Below are 16,374 nucleotides of genomic sequence, written 5' to 3' on the forward strand. Positions count from 1 at the left end.
GGATCACCCCTAATCCCCACTGCCCCTGCCCCTGGCACCGCGTCCACGCTCTTCAGTCTCGCTGAGTCCGTACCCCATGTGGGGGCTACACTCGGCTTGAATCGCTTCACCACTGCTTGCTTTTCTACCACCCTGGACACCCCAAACTCCCCGGATTGAGATCTCCTTGCTTGCTACGACGGCCGGCCCTCCGTCAGCCCAAACGTGTGCCTCCTTATCTTGAACATCCTTGCCACACACCTTACTAGAAAAAAGACTCACAGAACTGGCTTGTTGTAGGCTCACCGTTCCAACTGCAAACTGTACCTGGCCTCGTGGCGGCTGTACTACACTGCATGCTATTTAAAAACTCTATTCACAAATGACCTCGTGTTCCTTTAAAAAACTTCCTTAGGAATCAGAACACTGAACCCAACTCTGAGTGTAATCTGAGGAATACTGACGAGCCTCAGAGCCTCAGTCTACTCGTCTTGAAGTAGGAATAGTTAATACCTGGTCGACCTCAAAGAACTTTGATGATGATCTGAGAAGCGCCAGAACTGTGAGGTGGAAGACGGGCCTTCTGATCTTGCTGTACCACCAATTAGCTGAATGAACTTGAGAGTCACCCCCTCTCTCCCTCTCACTCTCTGGGGCTCAGTGTCTTCATCTCTCAAATAAGTGGGTTTTACAAGATGACCTCCGAGTTCACGTCTGGCCAGGATTTCACAAGTGTGTCAGTGTAGAGTCTTTACCCAAGTTGCATCCAGGCATTTATCAAGGACTCCCAAAACATATTTTCAAACAAAAGAGGTCACTGTGTGCAGAAGAGTCCAATCGGGTGGAGTCATAGCCGTGGAATGACTATACTCAAAGAATGCTGATAACCGGACCAGCATCTGCGTGGGAGCAGAACTCCAGCAACAAAACCCAGTCCTGGGCTATTCAGCTTCTCAAAAGACTAAAAATGTTCTGAATGTCATTGCTAATACATTGACAAAAGTTGCTGATGGCAAAGAGCTAGACGGGCTGTATCTAGACCACGAAAAACCCTTGACAGAGTGGAACACAGAACCAAATCTACCAAGAACAAGGTCCCCGCCAACCCCCTTATGCTCATGGGAGACGTGGCCAGCTGGTCACGACACGCGTTTTCATCGATTCTAAACACAGCGGCCGAGTTCTCGGCATCGCCCCACGTGGGCACCCACTACCAGTCCGTCAGAATTGGTACGTGATCGACTTGCCATCCCTGGGGCATGTAATACCTGGCATCGAGGTGACTCGATTTACACGCAACCAATGGGGTCATTTTATTTTTCAAAGGCAAAGGTAATTTAGTGACACGGAAAGCAAGGGACTCTAATAAAAAAGTGACTTCCAAGTATTTGAAAATGAAGAAAATACAATTAGTCTCTTAAGATCAGCACACAATGGATGCACATCCAAGGAAGGGTGCGTAAGAAGCTTGAGTGGCATCCCGGATACCATGGCTCCACTATACCCTGACCGACACAGATGGAGTGTGCTTCTCAGAAGGGTAACTGGCTGGTCACAGGGGCCTGGAAGAGGGATGATGGCCATGTTCGTCCCTCTCCTGGTTTTGGTCAGGAGAGAAAGGAGGATTTAGTCGAAAGATGTGGAGTATTTCTGAACTTATTGGGAAGCCAAGGAACCCCCGTTATCAGATGGGTGTGTCAGTTTTTCTTAGCTGGATGCCCCTGACCGTTTGACTCATCTGACCCCCTTGCTCCGATTCCGTCCTCCATAGGCACCCTTCTCAATATGAGCAGGTGTCCCGTATGGAAAGCGGGAGCGAATGCTTTGATCATACAGCCTGTGAATCATCTGGTTCCCTGTGAGCTTTAATAAACTGTCCTGCTGCTAACTCCAGTCTCACGAGTGTTTTAATCATGACATCCTCTCGGGCCTCCTCACTGACGAGCAGATGTTTGTCTCTTTGGTGGGGAGTCGGATCCAGGGGTCTCCCCTTAGGTGACACCACTGCATCATCCAGATGGACCTACCCAGGGTCCCCACATACTGACTGTCGGTGTCTGGCAGGTGGAGACCTATGAGCATTTAAAAAAAAATGCCTAAGCCAGTAGAGGCATTCTTCTTTGAGCGTTACAAACCCCTGGCATGAAGTTAAATATTTTTAAATCAAACACTTTTATTAAGCACTTTTTGCATGAAAAATCGCTGTGCTAAAGAAAAAAATAGAATGGATTCGAAGGAACTTATGCTGTAGAGCTATAAGACACACATGTTCCTGAATGAGTCAAGGATATCATGAATGAATGAATGGATGAATGGATGAATCGATGGATGGATGAATGAATGAATGAATACAAAGACTGGGAAGTTGGGGATTGACTCGCTCCTTGGGTAAGGGAACGGTCAACTCCAAGAACAAACTGGGCCACCAATCAAAGGTCTGTCCCGGCTGTAGAGGCTGAAAAGCATGATTCGCAAGGGAGGGGCGGCCAAAACTGTCACGGTAATTGGCCGGTAGGAGAGATGGCATGCTGACCGCCCGTGCCAATCGACACGGGGACTGATGGACTTGACTCATTTTTTCCAGAATGCACCTGGCCACTTACTAAGCTGACTCTGCTGGTGGTCATATCGACAGCTCTTGAAGCCAAGAGCGCCCGAGCCAACCGCTCGCCAAGCTCTTACCCATCCCCCACCCCTCTCGTGCGATGCACGGTGACAAGCAGCAACCACCGCGCTGTGTCTGATACGAGAGAGCGGAGAGAGGGCTGGACTTAAACCAGCCTCGTCTTTATCCGCAAGGCTCCAGGGCACACGACCTTGGGAACCTTTCTCCAATTTCTGAAGACACGTGTCTACCGTAGAATTCGTGGTCTTAGAAGTTAGCTCTTGGTCGGATCCACGATTCCACAATGGGAAAGCTCTTCCTCAGGCCCGCGAGAAGTGCTTTCTCTTTCTTCCTGGCCTTCCAGCAGACCAACTCGAACGTCTATACCCATCCCGAGGAGTGAGAGGCTTCATTATTTCCCCGGGTTTCTTAAGCCGCTTCTAGACCATCGTGACTCAATTATATGACTCTTCTCCCTTTCAATTGTAATAGTATCCCAGCACCAAAGACCACCATGGGAAATACCCTGGCTTCTAACTTAAAATTATTTAAAATTTCTTACATATAATTTCTACCTTATTCACTTACATAGAATAATAATTACCATCTATTGAGTGCCTAATAGGTACCAGACAATTTGCATACATTATCTGATTTAATCTTCACAGAAAAAGAAATTGTTCTCTCTCTCTTTTTTTTTTTTTTTTTTTTTTCCAGATGAGGATCTCAGGCTTAGAGAATTTAAGAAAATTTCCTAAGGTCCCATAGCTCATAAACAGAAGCTCGGGATTCAAAGAATAGCTACCTGCCTCCTGAATTAGTGGATGTGGTAATGTTCCCTCCACGACTCCACCCCGCCTCTGCCTTTGTCCTGTGGGATGAGCTACACCGCGAGAACAAGCAGGAATAATAACTGTGTTTAAAATTCTGCATTTCAGATGCTCTATTGACCCAGTCCCGTCCCCTCCTCCGGTTTAGACACAGACAGATCAAGGTCTTGGGTTTTGAGGATTATGAGGAAATACGATTCCCTACTAGGAGGGAGTCAAGGAACATGCTGTTCTCTTTACATGCAAATATCTTAATTACAGCGGGTAAAGAAGATATCTGTATGGAAATTTATGTATCTTTTATACGTTATATATTCAGTTTGCCTGGTGTGGGGAAAAAAGGCCTTTTACACTTGAGGAACCTGAACAGGGTCTAACTATAATACAGGCCACTGTCAGGTGACGAAGGGGCGCTGCCACCACGCCCTCCACAGGAGAAAGAGGGATGGAGGGAATCAGCACATGACTCAATGGCCTCTGAGACTTCCTTCTCTCCTGTCTTGAGGATGAGCTCGGGTAGAAACAGGCCTCACGTGCTTACGCCGTTTTCTGAGGGGACGTCTGCCTGTCTTATTTTCCAACACCTGTCCCCGTGGAGATGAGGCTGACGACCCTGGCGTCCGCCCCACGCCTGCACCACCATAACCGCCGAAAGAAAACAATCAGATTTCGAAATTACAGGAGACCACGCTGGAAACGTCTCTCAGAAAGAGGACATTATTCTTTGACAGGGCGAGAGAGGGAGCTGTTTTGATTTCCTTGTTTCCCGACCAGTTGAGGATACATCCCATGCGTAAAATACAACCAATTACCTATGAAACACACGAGACCGCGTTGGTCTCACGGAGCTTCTTAGCGTTTTCCTGAATGTTATAACGTCTGTGCTGTAGTAGCCATCACGTTCATCTCCACGAAGGATATAAGACCAAATATACTTACCTTGCAACAGGTGGGACTCTGGCTAGACATAAAATGAGAACGTCTCACTTTCTAAAAGGTGTTAGAAATGAGGAAGGAAAAGGCGGATCTCTCACAGCCAATAGCTTTCCCTCATCAGAGCGAGAAGGAAGAACGGGGAACCCGTGGAATTCCCAGAGAGGCACAGAACAAAACGAGCCGACCATCTGTCTGAGGTGATTTTGATGCTATTCTGCCTGGGGCCACGGGGACAAAATAGACGACATTTAAGACTCTTTCCGGCCTCATGTTTCTTTAAAATTGAATGACGTGGCATTTGTTCATCTGTTTCTAACACTCCAGGGATGCAGAATGGACTAGGTGGCCTAAAAGATGCATTTGTAAAAAAAATCCATCCTGAACCTCAATTTCACTATTGAAGAGGCTTGGAGGGCCCAGGCCCTGGTCTTCGGTTCACCGTGCCCGGCCCCACCGAACCTGATGGCTTCTCTTCTATACCCCATTGCTACGAGGCAGCACGGGGCCTCGTCCCCTCGCCCCTGGACTCGAATCGTCATGGCCTGCCCTCATGGGCTCAGTTCCCAGTAGTCTATCCTACATGCCACTGCGTGATGACTTGTCCTCACGTACCACCCCATTGACACGAAAACAGATGAGAACACTTCCATGACTATCCATGGCAACGCCAGTCAGAGCAGCTGGCTCTTCGAGGGCTGCTGCAGCGCCCCTGTCCTTCCGTGACAAGCATTTCCTTCCACGCATCCTCTCGGTTTTGACCACTTGCGTGATATGCTGTGCTAGGTCACTGTCTCCGTTTGCCTCTCTCCAAGCCACGTCTATGCCTTTGCTCGTGCTAATCCCTCGGACTGGAAAGCTCCCCTAAAATTCACCCCACTGACTGCCAACCTGCCCCTCACAACCCCAGGCAGCCCTGTGATCAGGCTGAAACTGGAAACCCTTTAGTGTGATATCTTTCCCTCTGGCTTCTGGTAGAGCTACACATTCTCATCCTGTTTTATATTCCCTATGAAAATTTAACTTCCTCAGGATTACAGATTGTGGTGTATTCACGCTTGTACATCTTCAGGGAATAGAGCTGAATCCTCTCTTCAACACATGGACCTTTTTGATGACTAGGAGATCTGACTTAAGAGGAAATAAGCCAGCATGAACGAGGGTTAGCAAACATACTAATTGGGTCACTTGTCCTAAGGCTGCGACGCTGACTTTGCTTCTGAGGAATCGCAAGGTCCTGATTCCCTGTTGCTACCATTCTCATTCTATTGTCATCAATGTCATTATCATGTGTGTCTTGAACAGCTGCCCCAGATCTGAACTGGGGCATCTACTGAAGAGGACCTGGTGCTTGACAGCCCCTCCACGCAAGTGCTGCAAGAACCCCATGACCGGGGCAGGCGAGGGGTGACAAAGGCCATGGCTCCTGGGTCTTCCTTTCAACTAGAATAGCTTTGTATCCACCCACCCACTCATCCATCTACCTATCCATCTATCCATCTATCCATCCATCCATCCATCCATCCATCCATCCATCCATCCATCCATCCATCCATCCACTCATCCACCCATCCACCCATCCATCCACCCATCCATCCAACCATCCAACCATCCATCCATCCATCCACCCACTCATCCACCCATCCACCCATCCACCAATCCATCCACCATCCATCCATCCAGCATCCTTCCATCCATCCATCCATCCATCCATCCACCCATCCACCCATCCACCCATCCATCCATCCATCCATCCATCCATCCATCCATCCATCCACCCACCCATCCATCCATCCATCCAACCATCTCTATCTATCGATTTTATAAGGTTCCATTTGAAGAAAAGGTTTTACTGCTTAAAAAAGTTGTGTTGGAAACTATGCATCTAATCCAATATTAGATGAGCATCAAGAACACTGAACTAAAGTCAATATCACCAAAGTAAGTGATTCACTGAACCAGAACCTGATCTTTTAAGCCCTGTCCAGGAAAAGGAGCAGTAAACCATCGAGTTATTTGTAGATGAAACTCAATCCAAGTTTCTATGAAGTGACAGAAAATGCTATCAGTGTGGCCAGCTCCTATGAGAGGTTAAGTGTTAAGACAATGAAGCAGACAGACAGGAAGCACTCCCTTAATATATGACAAATGCAGGTCCACGGTAGGACAGAGCCTTGTCTCATATCAGTAGTCACCGTGGGGACTGAACACAGGCTTCCTGCTTCTCGTCCTGCATCCTAGTCACCACGTTGGGCACAGGTTGCCAAGAGTCCATGAAGAACTTGCCAGGACTGGCATTCCTAAGCCTGTGGCAGGGAAATGCCCCAAGTAACTTTTTCACTTTGTTGTTAGAGTCTGACTGTTGGCACGTCAACCTCCTGGGAACCATGCCCTCCCCGAGCCATCTTCAGACCAGACTGCTGTCCCATGGTTCAAAACACCGGTCCCCACACCGCAGTCACTTCTGGCCGAGTTTCGGGTAGATGTCCCCGGGACGGCCACTGCGTTGGGATAAAGTATGATGTGGTCTAGGAAGGTTGGAGGTCTGGAAGAACAGAGACGGGCGGAGGGAAGAACCCAGGTAATTCACATCACTGGAAAAAGTAGCGAGAAAGGAGACACCTGGTAATTCTTCTGCCCATCAGGCTGAGTTTGGCCAAATATTCAAAGTATCTCACAGGAGAAGAAGAGGGAGGAGCAGAAAGCAAACTTTAGTCACTGAACTAGATCCGGGTATCGTGGAAACCGCCCATGTCAAAACTGGAGTCTGCTCCCTTATTTTATCAGGAGCGGGGAAATGGGCTGGGATATGGAACGGCCGAGGTCTGGGCGAAGCTTTCGATGACCCGCGCTTTCTTCTTGTACCTTCGACCCTGCCCCCCTCCTAAAGAAACCAAGTCTTCGTACCGCTGCTCACTTATCATTACACACAGAGCTTAGCCTCCCAGAAGGTGAAACCCACAGAGACCACAGAGCCAGAATCTTGCAGATGACGACGAAGCCCCTAACTGGCAACGTGGGCACAGGGCTGGTGACGAGACCGAGGTGTCCTAAACAGCAGTCCCGGCCCTCGGCGGACTTGGATTCCAAAAGGTCTGACCCTCTGGGGACCATTAGCGAGCAAATCCTCCGGCTTTAATCAAGGAAACAAGACCAGGATACTGACAATCACCCTAACCCTACCCTTCACGCCTTCCTCCGTTTGTGATCTTGGCAGTTTTGTACGGCTTAAGAGGTCTTAGCGTGCAAGTCGTTTTTCGAAATTCACTTAAGATGTGAGCACTACGGCACCAAGTCCCGCGGCGGACGTTCAGGCCGCGAAAGCACCGAGCCCGCCCGGACGTCCCTCTCGTGAACGTGTCTCCCAGTCAGCACCAGGCCCCCTCTCCCGGAGGTGAAGAGAAGAAGGACACGCGGATTTCCCGAGACCCCAGGCCCTCCGCTGAGCTCTAGCAGAGAGAGTGAGCTGCCCCAACTTCCCTGAGACATCATCGGACCCGGGGTGACACACGCCGGAATGGGATGGAGGAAGAGAAAGGGGTTTTTCTTCACCCAGACCATGGCAGAGGGTGCCAGCTGCTCCCTACAGTCCACTTTCTTCTCTGCTACCTGGAGACACAGCTATACAGCATTTCTCAGCCTGCCTTCCAGAGCAGAGACCAGGCACGCGATGAGGTTGTTGCCGTGAGGGGAAGTGACAGGCCTCACTTCCAGGTCAGGCATTCCTTTATGCCGGCTTCCCTTCCGGCTGGCTAGGATGCAGATGGACGCCTAGGGTGACCAGGGACAGGGTACAAAGCGGGAGGGTAGAGCTCCACCGGCCTGAGTGACCACGTGGCCGAGGTTCATCTGCTCACACTGTCACATGACCTAGAAAGAGGCTTCTGTGTGTGTCGGAGCCATTCCACATGTCTGCATTTACCTGTTACCTTCACTAACGCACTTATGTAAGTGCTGTTCGGATGCCCACTTTGGAACTAGGGAAGGCACCTAATTGTATTTTAGTTCCAACGACAGTATCAGTAACGAATATTTATTATGCATTTATCATCCTAAGAATTTTATATTTATTAGCACTTAATCTTGATAGCAAATGCATGCGATACGGGCTATTAGCCCATTTTGCAGTCAGGGACACAGAGAGGTTAACTAACTTGCTCGAGGTCCCATAGCCATGAATTACAGGAGCTGAGACTCGAGCCCAGGCAGTGTGGGTTCAGGAGCCGGCGCTTCTTATTCATCAACGTCGTGGGCACGTCACGACGTCCAGAATCGGATATTCTGCCAGCCAGATCAGCTTGTTCTCAACTATTCCCACACCCTGAGGGTCACTGTCATCACCCTTCCCCGGAGTTCCCAGGAACCCTGACCTGGAATCTGTAGCTTAGAATCGGGGCCTCGTGATCAGCTGCCAGATCCGCCGTGTGTCCCCCCCACGTGTGTTGGCTCAGGTTTTGGCATACTTTCCCTCCTCACCCCCTGGACACTCAGCTCCATTCCCTACCAAGACTCCACTCCAACTTCCACCAAGCCAGCCCTGACTCAGAAAGAACATCACGCCCCTGCCTCCTCTGACACTGTCCCCAGACACTGCTCAGAAATCACCTCTGAAGGTGGTACCCAGGTGGGCAGCTGTTTGCCTGTCTAGGCTCCTCTTGGTTTGGCCTAATCCGCTTCCTGTCTGACTCCAAATTCCCGCTCTGACTTCATTCATTCTCTCATTCGCATTTTCACTGGGTGTCTACAAAGTCCTAGGGACTGTGCTGGGCACAGAGGACAGTGGGGTGAGCGGGAAGGCACGCTCCTGGCCCGGTCGGACCGGAGCGCCGACCCCCACCAGCCCCCTCTCACCAGGATCTCAGCACGTCTGCAAACAGCTCCCGTCTGGAATCCCAGCCACCCCCTCTCCGGGACTCGCGAAGCTTTCTTTAATTTCAGATTTGAACTCTAAGCTCCCGGGGTTGTCCGAAATTCTGAGAAAGGTAGGATGGCGCCGTGTCAGAGGCGATCTCGGAAGCGTCGTCACATCAGTGACCCTTAGGGGGAAAAGGTACCTGTCATCCGACTTGGTCTTAAGGAGAGAGAACAAGTGGCTCTGGCTGTGTGGCTCAGAGATGTTTGTTTTCTCTCCCTAGCTGTGTCACAGGAAATCAGGCACTTCACTTTCACCTTCGTAAATTATCTGCATTCTGCTCATGCATGCACCAGGCGGGGCCTCTTTGTTTCAAGAAATTAAAATTGGAAAAGGAAGAATGTAAGGAGGACTTTACCCCAACCTCTCTCCCTGCCCTCATTTACACACTTGAATCTACACTAGGCAGGTAAGCACGGATACACACACACACACACACACACATGCACGCACGCGCACGCACGCCTTCCCCCTAGAGCTTCAGCTGGTGGACTGAACGACGACGAACATCTTTTATAAATCACCTGAACACGGACTCAGCTCTAAAATTCACGAGCAGGACCGTGTGAACGTTGACCCAAGTCCTTACGACCCAGGACTTCTCTCTAAGCGGAAGCCTGAGGAAGGCTGGAGCCTTAAGGACCCCACTCCTTCGGGGCGGTGCCATGACCCCAGGATGTTTTCCAGCAGCGAGGGGGTCCCTCTCACCCACTCAAGAATTACCTCTGGAAATAAGGCTATCGCTGGGGCTGTCCTGCCTTGGGTGTGAAGGGGACTAAGGAAGATAATATAAACAATAGTTTACCCAGGAGGTAAATCAACTGGTTTAACATCAAAATAACCCCACTGCGAGCCTATGTTCCACCTTGGTTGAAAAATAAAACAGAGGCCAGGGAAAGTGCGCTGAGGTCCCGTGGCTGCTAAGGGTGGTGTTAGGGTGTGAACGGACCCAGGTGAAATCAGGCCCGGATACCCAATCCCCTCATCACCCTGATATGGGATGACGGGACTCTGAGGTTCACTGATAATGTGACCTCAGATCACGTCTGCCTTTTGTCTTACAGATGGGGAGGGGGAGCTGTGAATATGCTGGGACTTTGACTGTGACATCTGCGAGCTGCTCGCTGAATACGGAGGGTATGGTGCCCGTCCGCTGTCGAGCTGTCGTGCAGTTTTCCACAGTTCTTCAAAGAGGACAGGGTAGCAGTTCACTGCTGTGAACGCCAGGCCACAGCGCATCCCTCGAAGATGTGACTGATACGTATGTGTGTGTGTGTGTGTATTTATTTATGTATTTTGTCTCTCTTTTACATCAGAATCGAGACACATTAGGTACGCTCCTTGAGGCAAGTCTGAAAGCTGAGTCTGCACGCACGCATTTTGGCCGGCTATTGTCTCCCAAGACCCCGGTGAAGCCAGCAGGGACCAGACTGGCATAATCAAATGTCTGCCTCACATGGAAACACGATGATCCATCCCTTGTTTTTACCAACACAGATATAAATCTGAGCTCAGCCAGCAGGCCAGCAAACCCCGTTACACAGAGTGCAAAGGCAATTAAACGGTGCCAGCTCCAGCTAGACTCAAGAAATCTGTGACCCACAGGCCCTCGGTAACCGTACCAATGCCCCTCTAAGAAATGACTGGAGGAATGGCCTCGATGCTGCAGGCAGGCTCTGCTGGAACATTCCCTGGCAGGCCTGCCCCGGCCATCGGTCTGCGGCTACGGCTGCATCGTGCTCCTTTCTCCACGTCCGGGGATGCTGGACAGTCGACTGCGCTTCATGTTCTGTCACAATGGTGTCTACCACCCGCATCACGAACAAATCACTTTCTAACCGCAAAGGGCATTTCTCGACTCTTCTATTTTTCTTTAGGCCATGGCTAAAACCGTGCGACCGGATATCGTGTTTCCCTGAGACAGAGGCATCGGCGGCATTCAGACAGAACTGCTCTGCAGATGCCAACCCCAAACTCCCAGCCCGTTGGCCCACCACGCTCAGGCCCTAAAGGCCGTCATATCTGGGCTCTTTGACTCACAGGAGGATCATTCACTCCCTACAAAGAAGATGAGACGAATGGCCACCAAGCCTCTCGACTTTCAAAACACTGTCCCGCCCTCTCCATACACCGCAGATCAAAGTCCTTGCCCGTTCAATGCCCATGAAGTGACACCTCCATATTTTCGAGCCACCTGCCTCCTAACCAGTTTGCAGAAGTTATTCCATCTCTGTATCTCAGGTCACACCTCTACCTCCCTTTTTGAGATCAATGAGACTCATGCTCACTTGTCCTTTCCCTGGCGATCGTAACTGTCAGAACCATTCAGCGATCCATGGGAAGGAAAGTCCCAAAGACTAAGGGAGAAAGGAATTCTGGGAGCCCAACAAGACACCTGTTAATGTAGAGTGGACCGCGTGAAGTCAAACCGACCGTGACGGAAAGCTCTTCCTGACCTGCACCTCTCTCTCCGGTGTCGGCAGCAATAACGTGCTTTCTGCCCTCACCCTTCCCCAGCCGTTTGGATAACTAGGCTCAGCGAGACTTTAACCATGTTTGCTACTTTATCTGGGGTTCTGGCTTCTCTCATCAAGATCTACCTTTGAAAACAAGCCTACAGGGTCAGCAGGTAATATCAGAGAATACAGTGCGTTGTGGTGGAGCTAGAAGGTGCTAAAATGTAGCACCGAGTTTGTCTATGTGTGTCAAGATGTGTGTGTGTGTATGTGTGTGTGTGTGTGTGTATACATATATATACATCAAAAATCTGTTTGCATGAAGAATGAGTACTGATGATTCAAGTAAGTTCACAATGCATATGTCACTACAATGTAACAATACAGTTGAGTTAAACACCCACGATGGAGGGAGGAGCATAGGGAACAGGTATGTCAGGATGCAGGCAAGGCCAAGGGACAATTGTCGAGTGTATGCATGGGCATGGCTGTGTACATGTGCGTGCTGGAGTGACAGGGTTGATGGACAATGATGAAGACATGTAAGCAAGGTGCCAGCTCTGCCACGGAGCCCTGTAGCGGGAAAAGCCACCTTACCCTGTAGTAGTCAGTGCTGTAGACGTCCCTGGACATGCCGAAGTCTCCAATCTTCACCAGCAGGTTGGCTCCAACCAGGCAGTTCCTGGTGGCCAGGTCCCGGTGCACGAAGTGCTGGGAGGCCAGGTACACCATGCCCGAGGCGATCTGGCTGGCGATGTGGAGCATTTGGGAGAGCCCCAGCTCACCTTTCGCCTGGCGTGGCTGCCCATCCACGAGGATCATCGCATCCGGCCCATGGGCCCTGTGGGAGGGGGCGGGGGGAGAGAGAGGGGGCAGAGAGAGCTCAGGAGATGGAGGGCCAAGGCCTTCCTGATGCCCTGTTCTCTGGAACGCACCACAGAAGCGAACGAAACCGCCCTTTTCGGCCGGCCTATGGCCTATTTCTATCTCCCTCGAATTAGGTGACGTAAGGCCGTGGGTGAAACACACCACCGGATCCCCAGCTAAGATGACAGCAGACACGCTCTAGAGCATCAGGAAATAAACCTACTCTTTTAAAATATTTAATTGCCATCCGAGGTTCCAGGTTTAATATAGAAGAATTAATAAAAGAACAACTAGCTCTTACACAGCCCTTGTTATGTTCCATGTACTGTTCTAAGGATTTTAAATGCATTAACTCGCTCGATCCTCCCATCCCTTCTTCCTTATTTCGAGATAAGGAAACTGAGGCACGGAGTGGTCGGACGACCTGACGGAAGTCACTGAGTCCCCGGAGTGACCCCAGGAGTGCTCAGGGGCCTATGTGTGTCAAGATGTGTGTGTGTGTATGTGTGTGTGTGTGTGTGTATACATATATATACATCAAAAATCTGTTTGCATGAAGAATGAGTACTGATGATTCAAGTAAGTTCACAATGCATATGTCACTACAATGTAACAATACAGTTGAGTTAAACACCCACGATGGAGGGAGGAGCATAGGGAACAGGTAAGTCAGGATGCAGGCAAGGCCAAGGGACAATTGTCGAGTGTATGCATGGCCATGGCTGTGTACGTGTGCGTGCCGGAGTGACAGGGTTGATGGACAATGATGAAGACATGTAAGCAAGGTGCCAGCTCTGCCACGGAGCCCTGTAGCGGGAAAAGCCGCCTTACCCTGTAGTAGTCAGTGCTGTAGACATCCCTGGACATGCCGAAGTCTCCGATCTTCACCAGCAGGTTGGCTCCAACCAGGCAGTTCCTGGTGGCCAGGTCCCGGTGCACGAAGTGCTGGGAGGCCAGGTACACCATGCCCGAGGCGATCTGGCTGGCGATGTGGAGCATTTGGGAGAGCCCCAGCTCACCTTTCGCCTGGCGTGGCTGCCCATCCACGAGGATCATCGCATCCGGCCCATGGGCCCTGTGGGAGGGGGCGGGGGGAGAGAGAGGGGGCAGAGAGAGCTCAGGAGATGGAGGGCCAAGGCCTTCCTGATGCCCTGTTCTCTGGAACGCACCACAGAAGCGAACGAAACCGCCCTTTTCGGCCGGCCTATGGCCTATTTCTATCTCCCTCGAATTAGGTGACGTAAGGCCGTGGGTGAAACACACCACCGGATCCCCAGCTAAGATGACAGCAGACACGCTCTAGAGCATCAGGAAATAAACCTACTCTTTTAAAATATTTAATTGCCATCCGAGGTTCCAGGTTTAATATAGAAGAATTAATAAAAGAACAACTAGCTCTTACACAGCCCTTGTTATGTTCCATGTACTGTTCTAAGGATTTTAAATGCATTAACTCGCTCGATCCTCCCATCCCTTCTTCCTTATTTCGAGATAAGGAAACTGAGGCACGGAGTGGTCTGACGACCTGACGGAAGTCACTGAGTCCCCGGAGTGACCCCAGGAGTGCTCAGGGGCAGACTGAAACCGGGCACAGTAAGAGGGGATTTTAAAAGCTTCCTGGGCCCTGCTCCCTGGATTCTGATTGGCTAGGAGGAGCGCGTTCATTTGCATACCCCGCTAGCTCCCTGAGCTGATGCTCTGGGTAGCGAGACCCCTGAGTCCACTCTGCCTTCTGCTTGGCCACACTGCCCAGCATGGGGGGACTTCTGTTGGTGGCCGGGCCCGATGAAGAGACCCTGTGGCCCTCGAGCAGAGCCCTGGGGAGCCCCAACTCTCCCTCCAGCCCAAATCAAAGTCTGGATTTGTGATTCTAACACCTCGCCCTGTCCTATGGGTCACTTGCAGTGTTCCCCTTTCCTCCAGAAAGCCCAAGGAGCTGTGACCACACCCAGGGCCCTTATTTATGAGGCTGTGGGCCGAGGAGCCCTGGTGTACAGTGGGGCCTCGGCTTGTTTTACTGCTTCTCCAATTTCCACTGAGAGGCACCATTAAACATGAGTATGGTTATTTTATTATCTCCTGTGGGCTTGCCGACCTCACCCCTCTAGAGCGAGGAGAGTTACTGCACCAGCTCCCAGGAAGGGGGGTCAGCAGCAAGCCCCACTGCTGTCTACCAGGGGAGAACACTGCGGTCCGCCCCTAAAACCAGCCACCGGGAGCCGTGAGAGCAGGCCAGGCCTCTGCTCTCCCTCCCTCCTCTTCACTAACACTGGACGCGTGACAGTGGTCCCGACGGGCCGGGGAGCTCTCCTCAGCCCTGCTGGTGGCACTGGGGTCCGACGGCACTGCCCCCAACAAAAGTAAGGGCGAGGAAGACCCAGTGTACTGAGAAAGGGTGTCACCTGCATGAGAAACTGCCATGAGTCACGGTTCTGATAAAACAATAATGGTGATTACTAGTGGCTACCATTTAGTGAACACCTAGCTACACGAAAAACTCATCCAGCTATTATAGAAATATAGTCATGTAATGGTCTGAACAACAAACCTGTGACATTCTTAACGGCCTTATTTTCTTGGGAGAGAACTGATGTTTAATAACTTGTTCCAGGTTACATCTTTAAGATGTGACAAATTCGGGATGTGAACCCAAGTGTGTCTTATTGATAAGGACAGTTCTCCCGGAAAGAAATAAATTTCATTGTGAGACCAAGCTCGGGCGGTTAGGACTACAGTGCAGGTACTTTCAATGCCTCTCGGGCCGTTCCTGGAAACGCGGCTCATGAGCTGCACAGCACTCTGCCGAACGCCCCACTTTGAGAAGAAGCTTGTCGGTTTTGGGTGAGTGCACTAGACTCTTCCACGACCCACCTCTGAATGCTGGGAATCTCATACTCGGCGTGGAATTCAGTGGGATTCAGAAGGAGGCAAAGACCTGGCCCTCAGTTTCCGGGGCCTGAGTGTTCAGCCTGCTTTGCGGGACCCTGAATTCCACAGACCCCCACGCATGGCTGTCCCTACCGCATCTGGGCACGACTCCGAGGTGGCAGACGTGCAAGTGCTGATCCTGCTCCGGCGGAGATGCCGCCTTCCCTGGCGAATGTAGATCTCCCCTGAAACTCTGTGCAGATCTCTAGGCTGGGGTTCCAGCCCCTTACCAGTTCCATCAACAGCCTCTCAAATTCCAGACAATCTTGCTGCAGGCTTGGGGAACCCCTTCTTACAACAAACCCAATCTTTCTAAAAGAGTGCTAGAATTTTCTATTAATGGAAATGTCACGTCTGCTGCACTGCCCAATACAGTAGCCACATCTGGTTATTGCGTATTCCAAACATGGCTAGTGAGACCAAAATAAGTTTTTATGTCTTATATAACTTCGAGTAACGTACATTTGAATTCGAATAGCCTCAAGTGGTTACCGTACTGGACAGCATATTTCTAAATTTATCCAAGCAAAGTCTGCCATTTTTGTCAACCCTTTCTGTCTCCTGATGAGTCTGTAAACTCGTGCCTTCCTAGTCACCACCGAAAAGCGTCCGGCGAGAAGGTTTCCAGGACGGGTACAAGGTACCAGCCTGACTTTGCAACACTGGGACACACGGGACACGAAGCGGGGAAGCCATTTGCATCACCGGGGGAGGGTGGCCCTAGAATCTTGATTCAGACTGTTCCTTGATTTTCTATTCCTTGACTGTCAGGCTGGCAGCCCCCTCATTCCAGACCCTGCTCGTCTTCTCGGTCGACCTTAGATCGGGAAGAAGAGCTCGGCTTACTCGTCACAGCATCCTCAA

The 16,374-nt window shown here is 50.7% G+C and overlaps 1 protein-coding gene across 4 annotated transcripts in view; it reads right to left on the reverse strand.

The window, feature by feature from the left end:
- NTRK3 (neurotrophic receptor tyrosine kinase 3) overlaps positions 1-16,374 on the reverse strand; it is a 317,641-nt gene that overhangs the window by 28,605 nt on the left and 272,662 nt on the right. For 3 of the 4 annotated variants that reach the window (XM_006905249.2, XM_006905251.1, XM_006905250.1), the window contains one exon: positions 13,414-13,657. In XM_006905249.2, coding sequence (XP_006905311.1) covers positions 13,414-13,657 — 244 coding nt within the window. Of the gene's footprint in view, positions 1-12,130; positions 12,557-13,413; positions 13,658-16,374 lie in introns of those variants that run through there. The other variant, XM_015593605.1, reaches the window with a different exon arrangement.

The sequence above is a fragment of the Pteropus alecto genome, unplaced genomic scaffold (genome assembly GCF_000325575.1).
Source record: "Pteropus alecto unplaced genomic scaffold, ASM32557v1 scaffold60, whole genome shotgun sequence".
NCBI classification, from domain to species: Eukaryota; Metazoa; Chordata; class Mammalia; order Chiroptera; family Pteropodidae; genus Pteropus; species Pteropus alecto.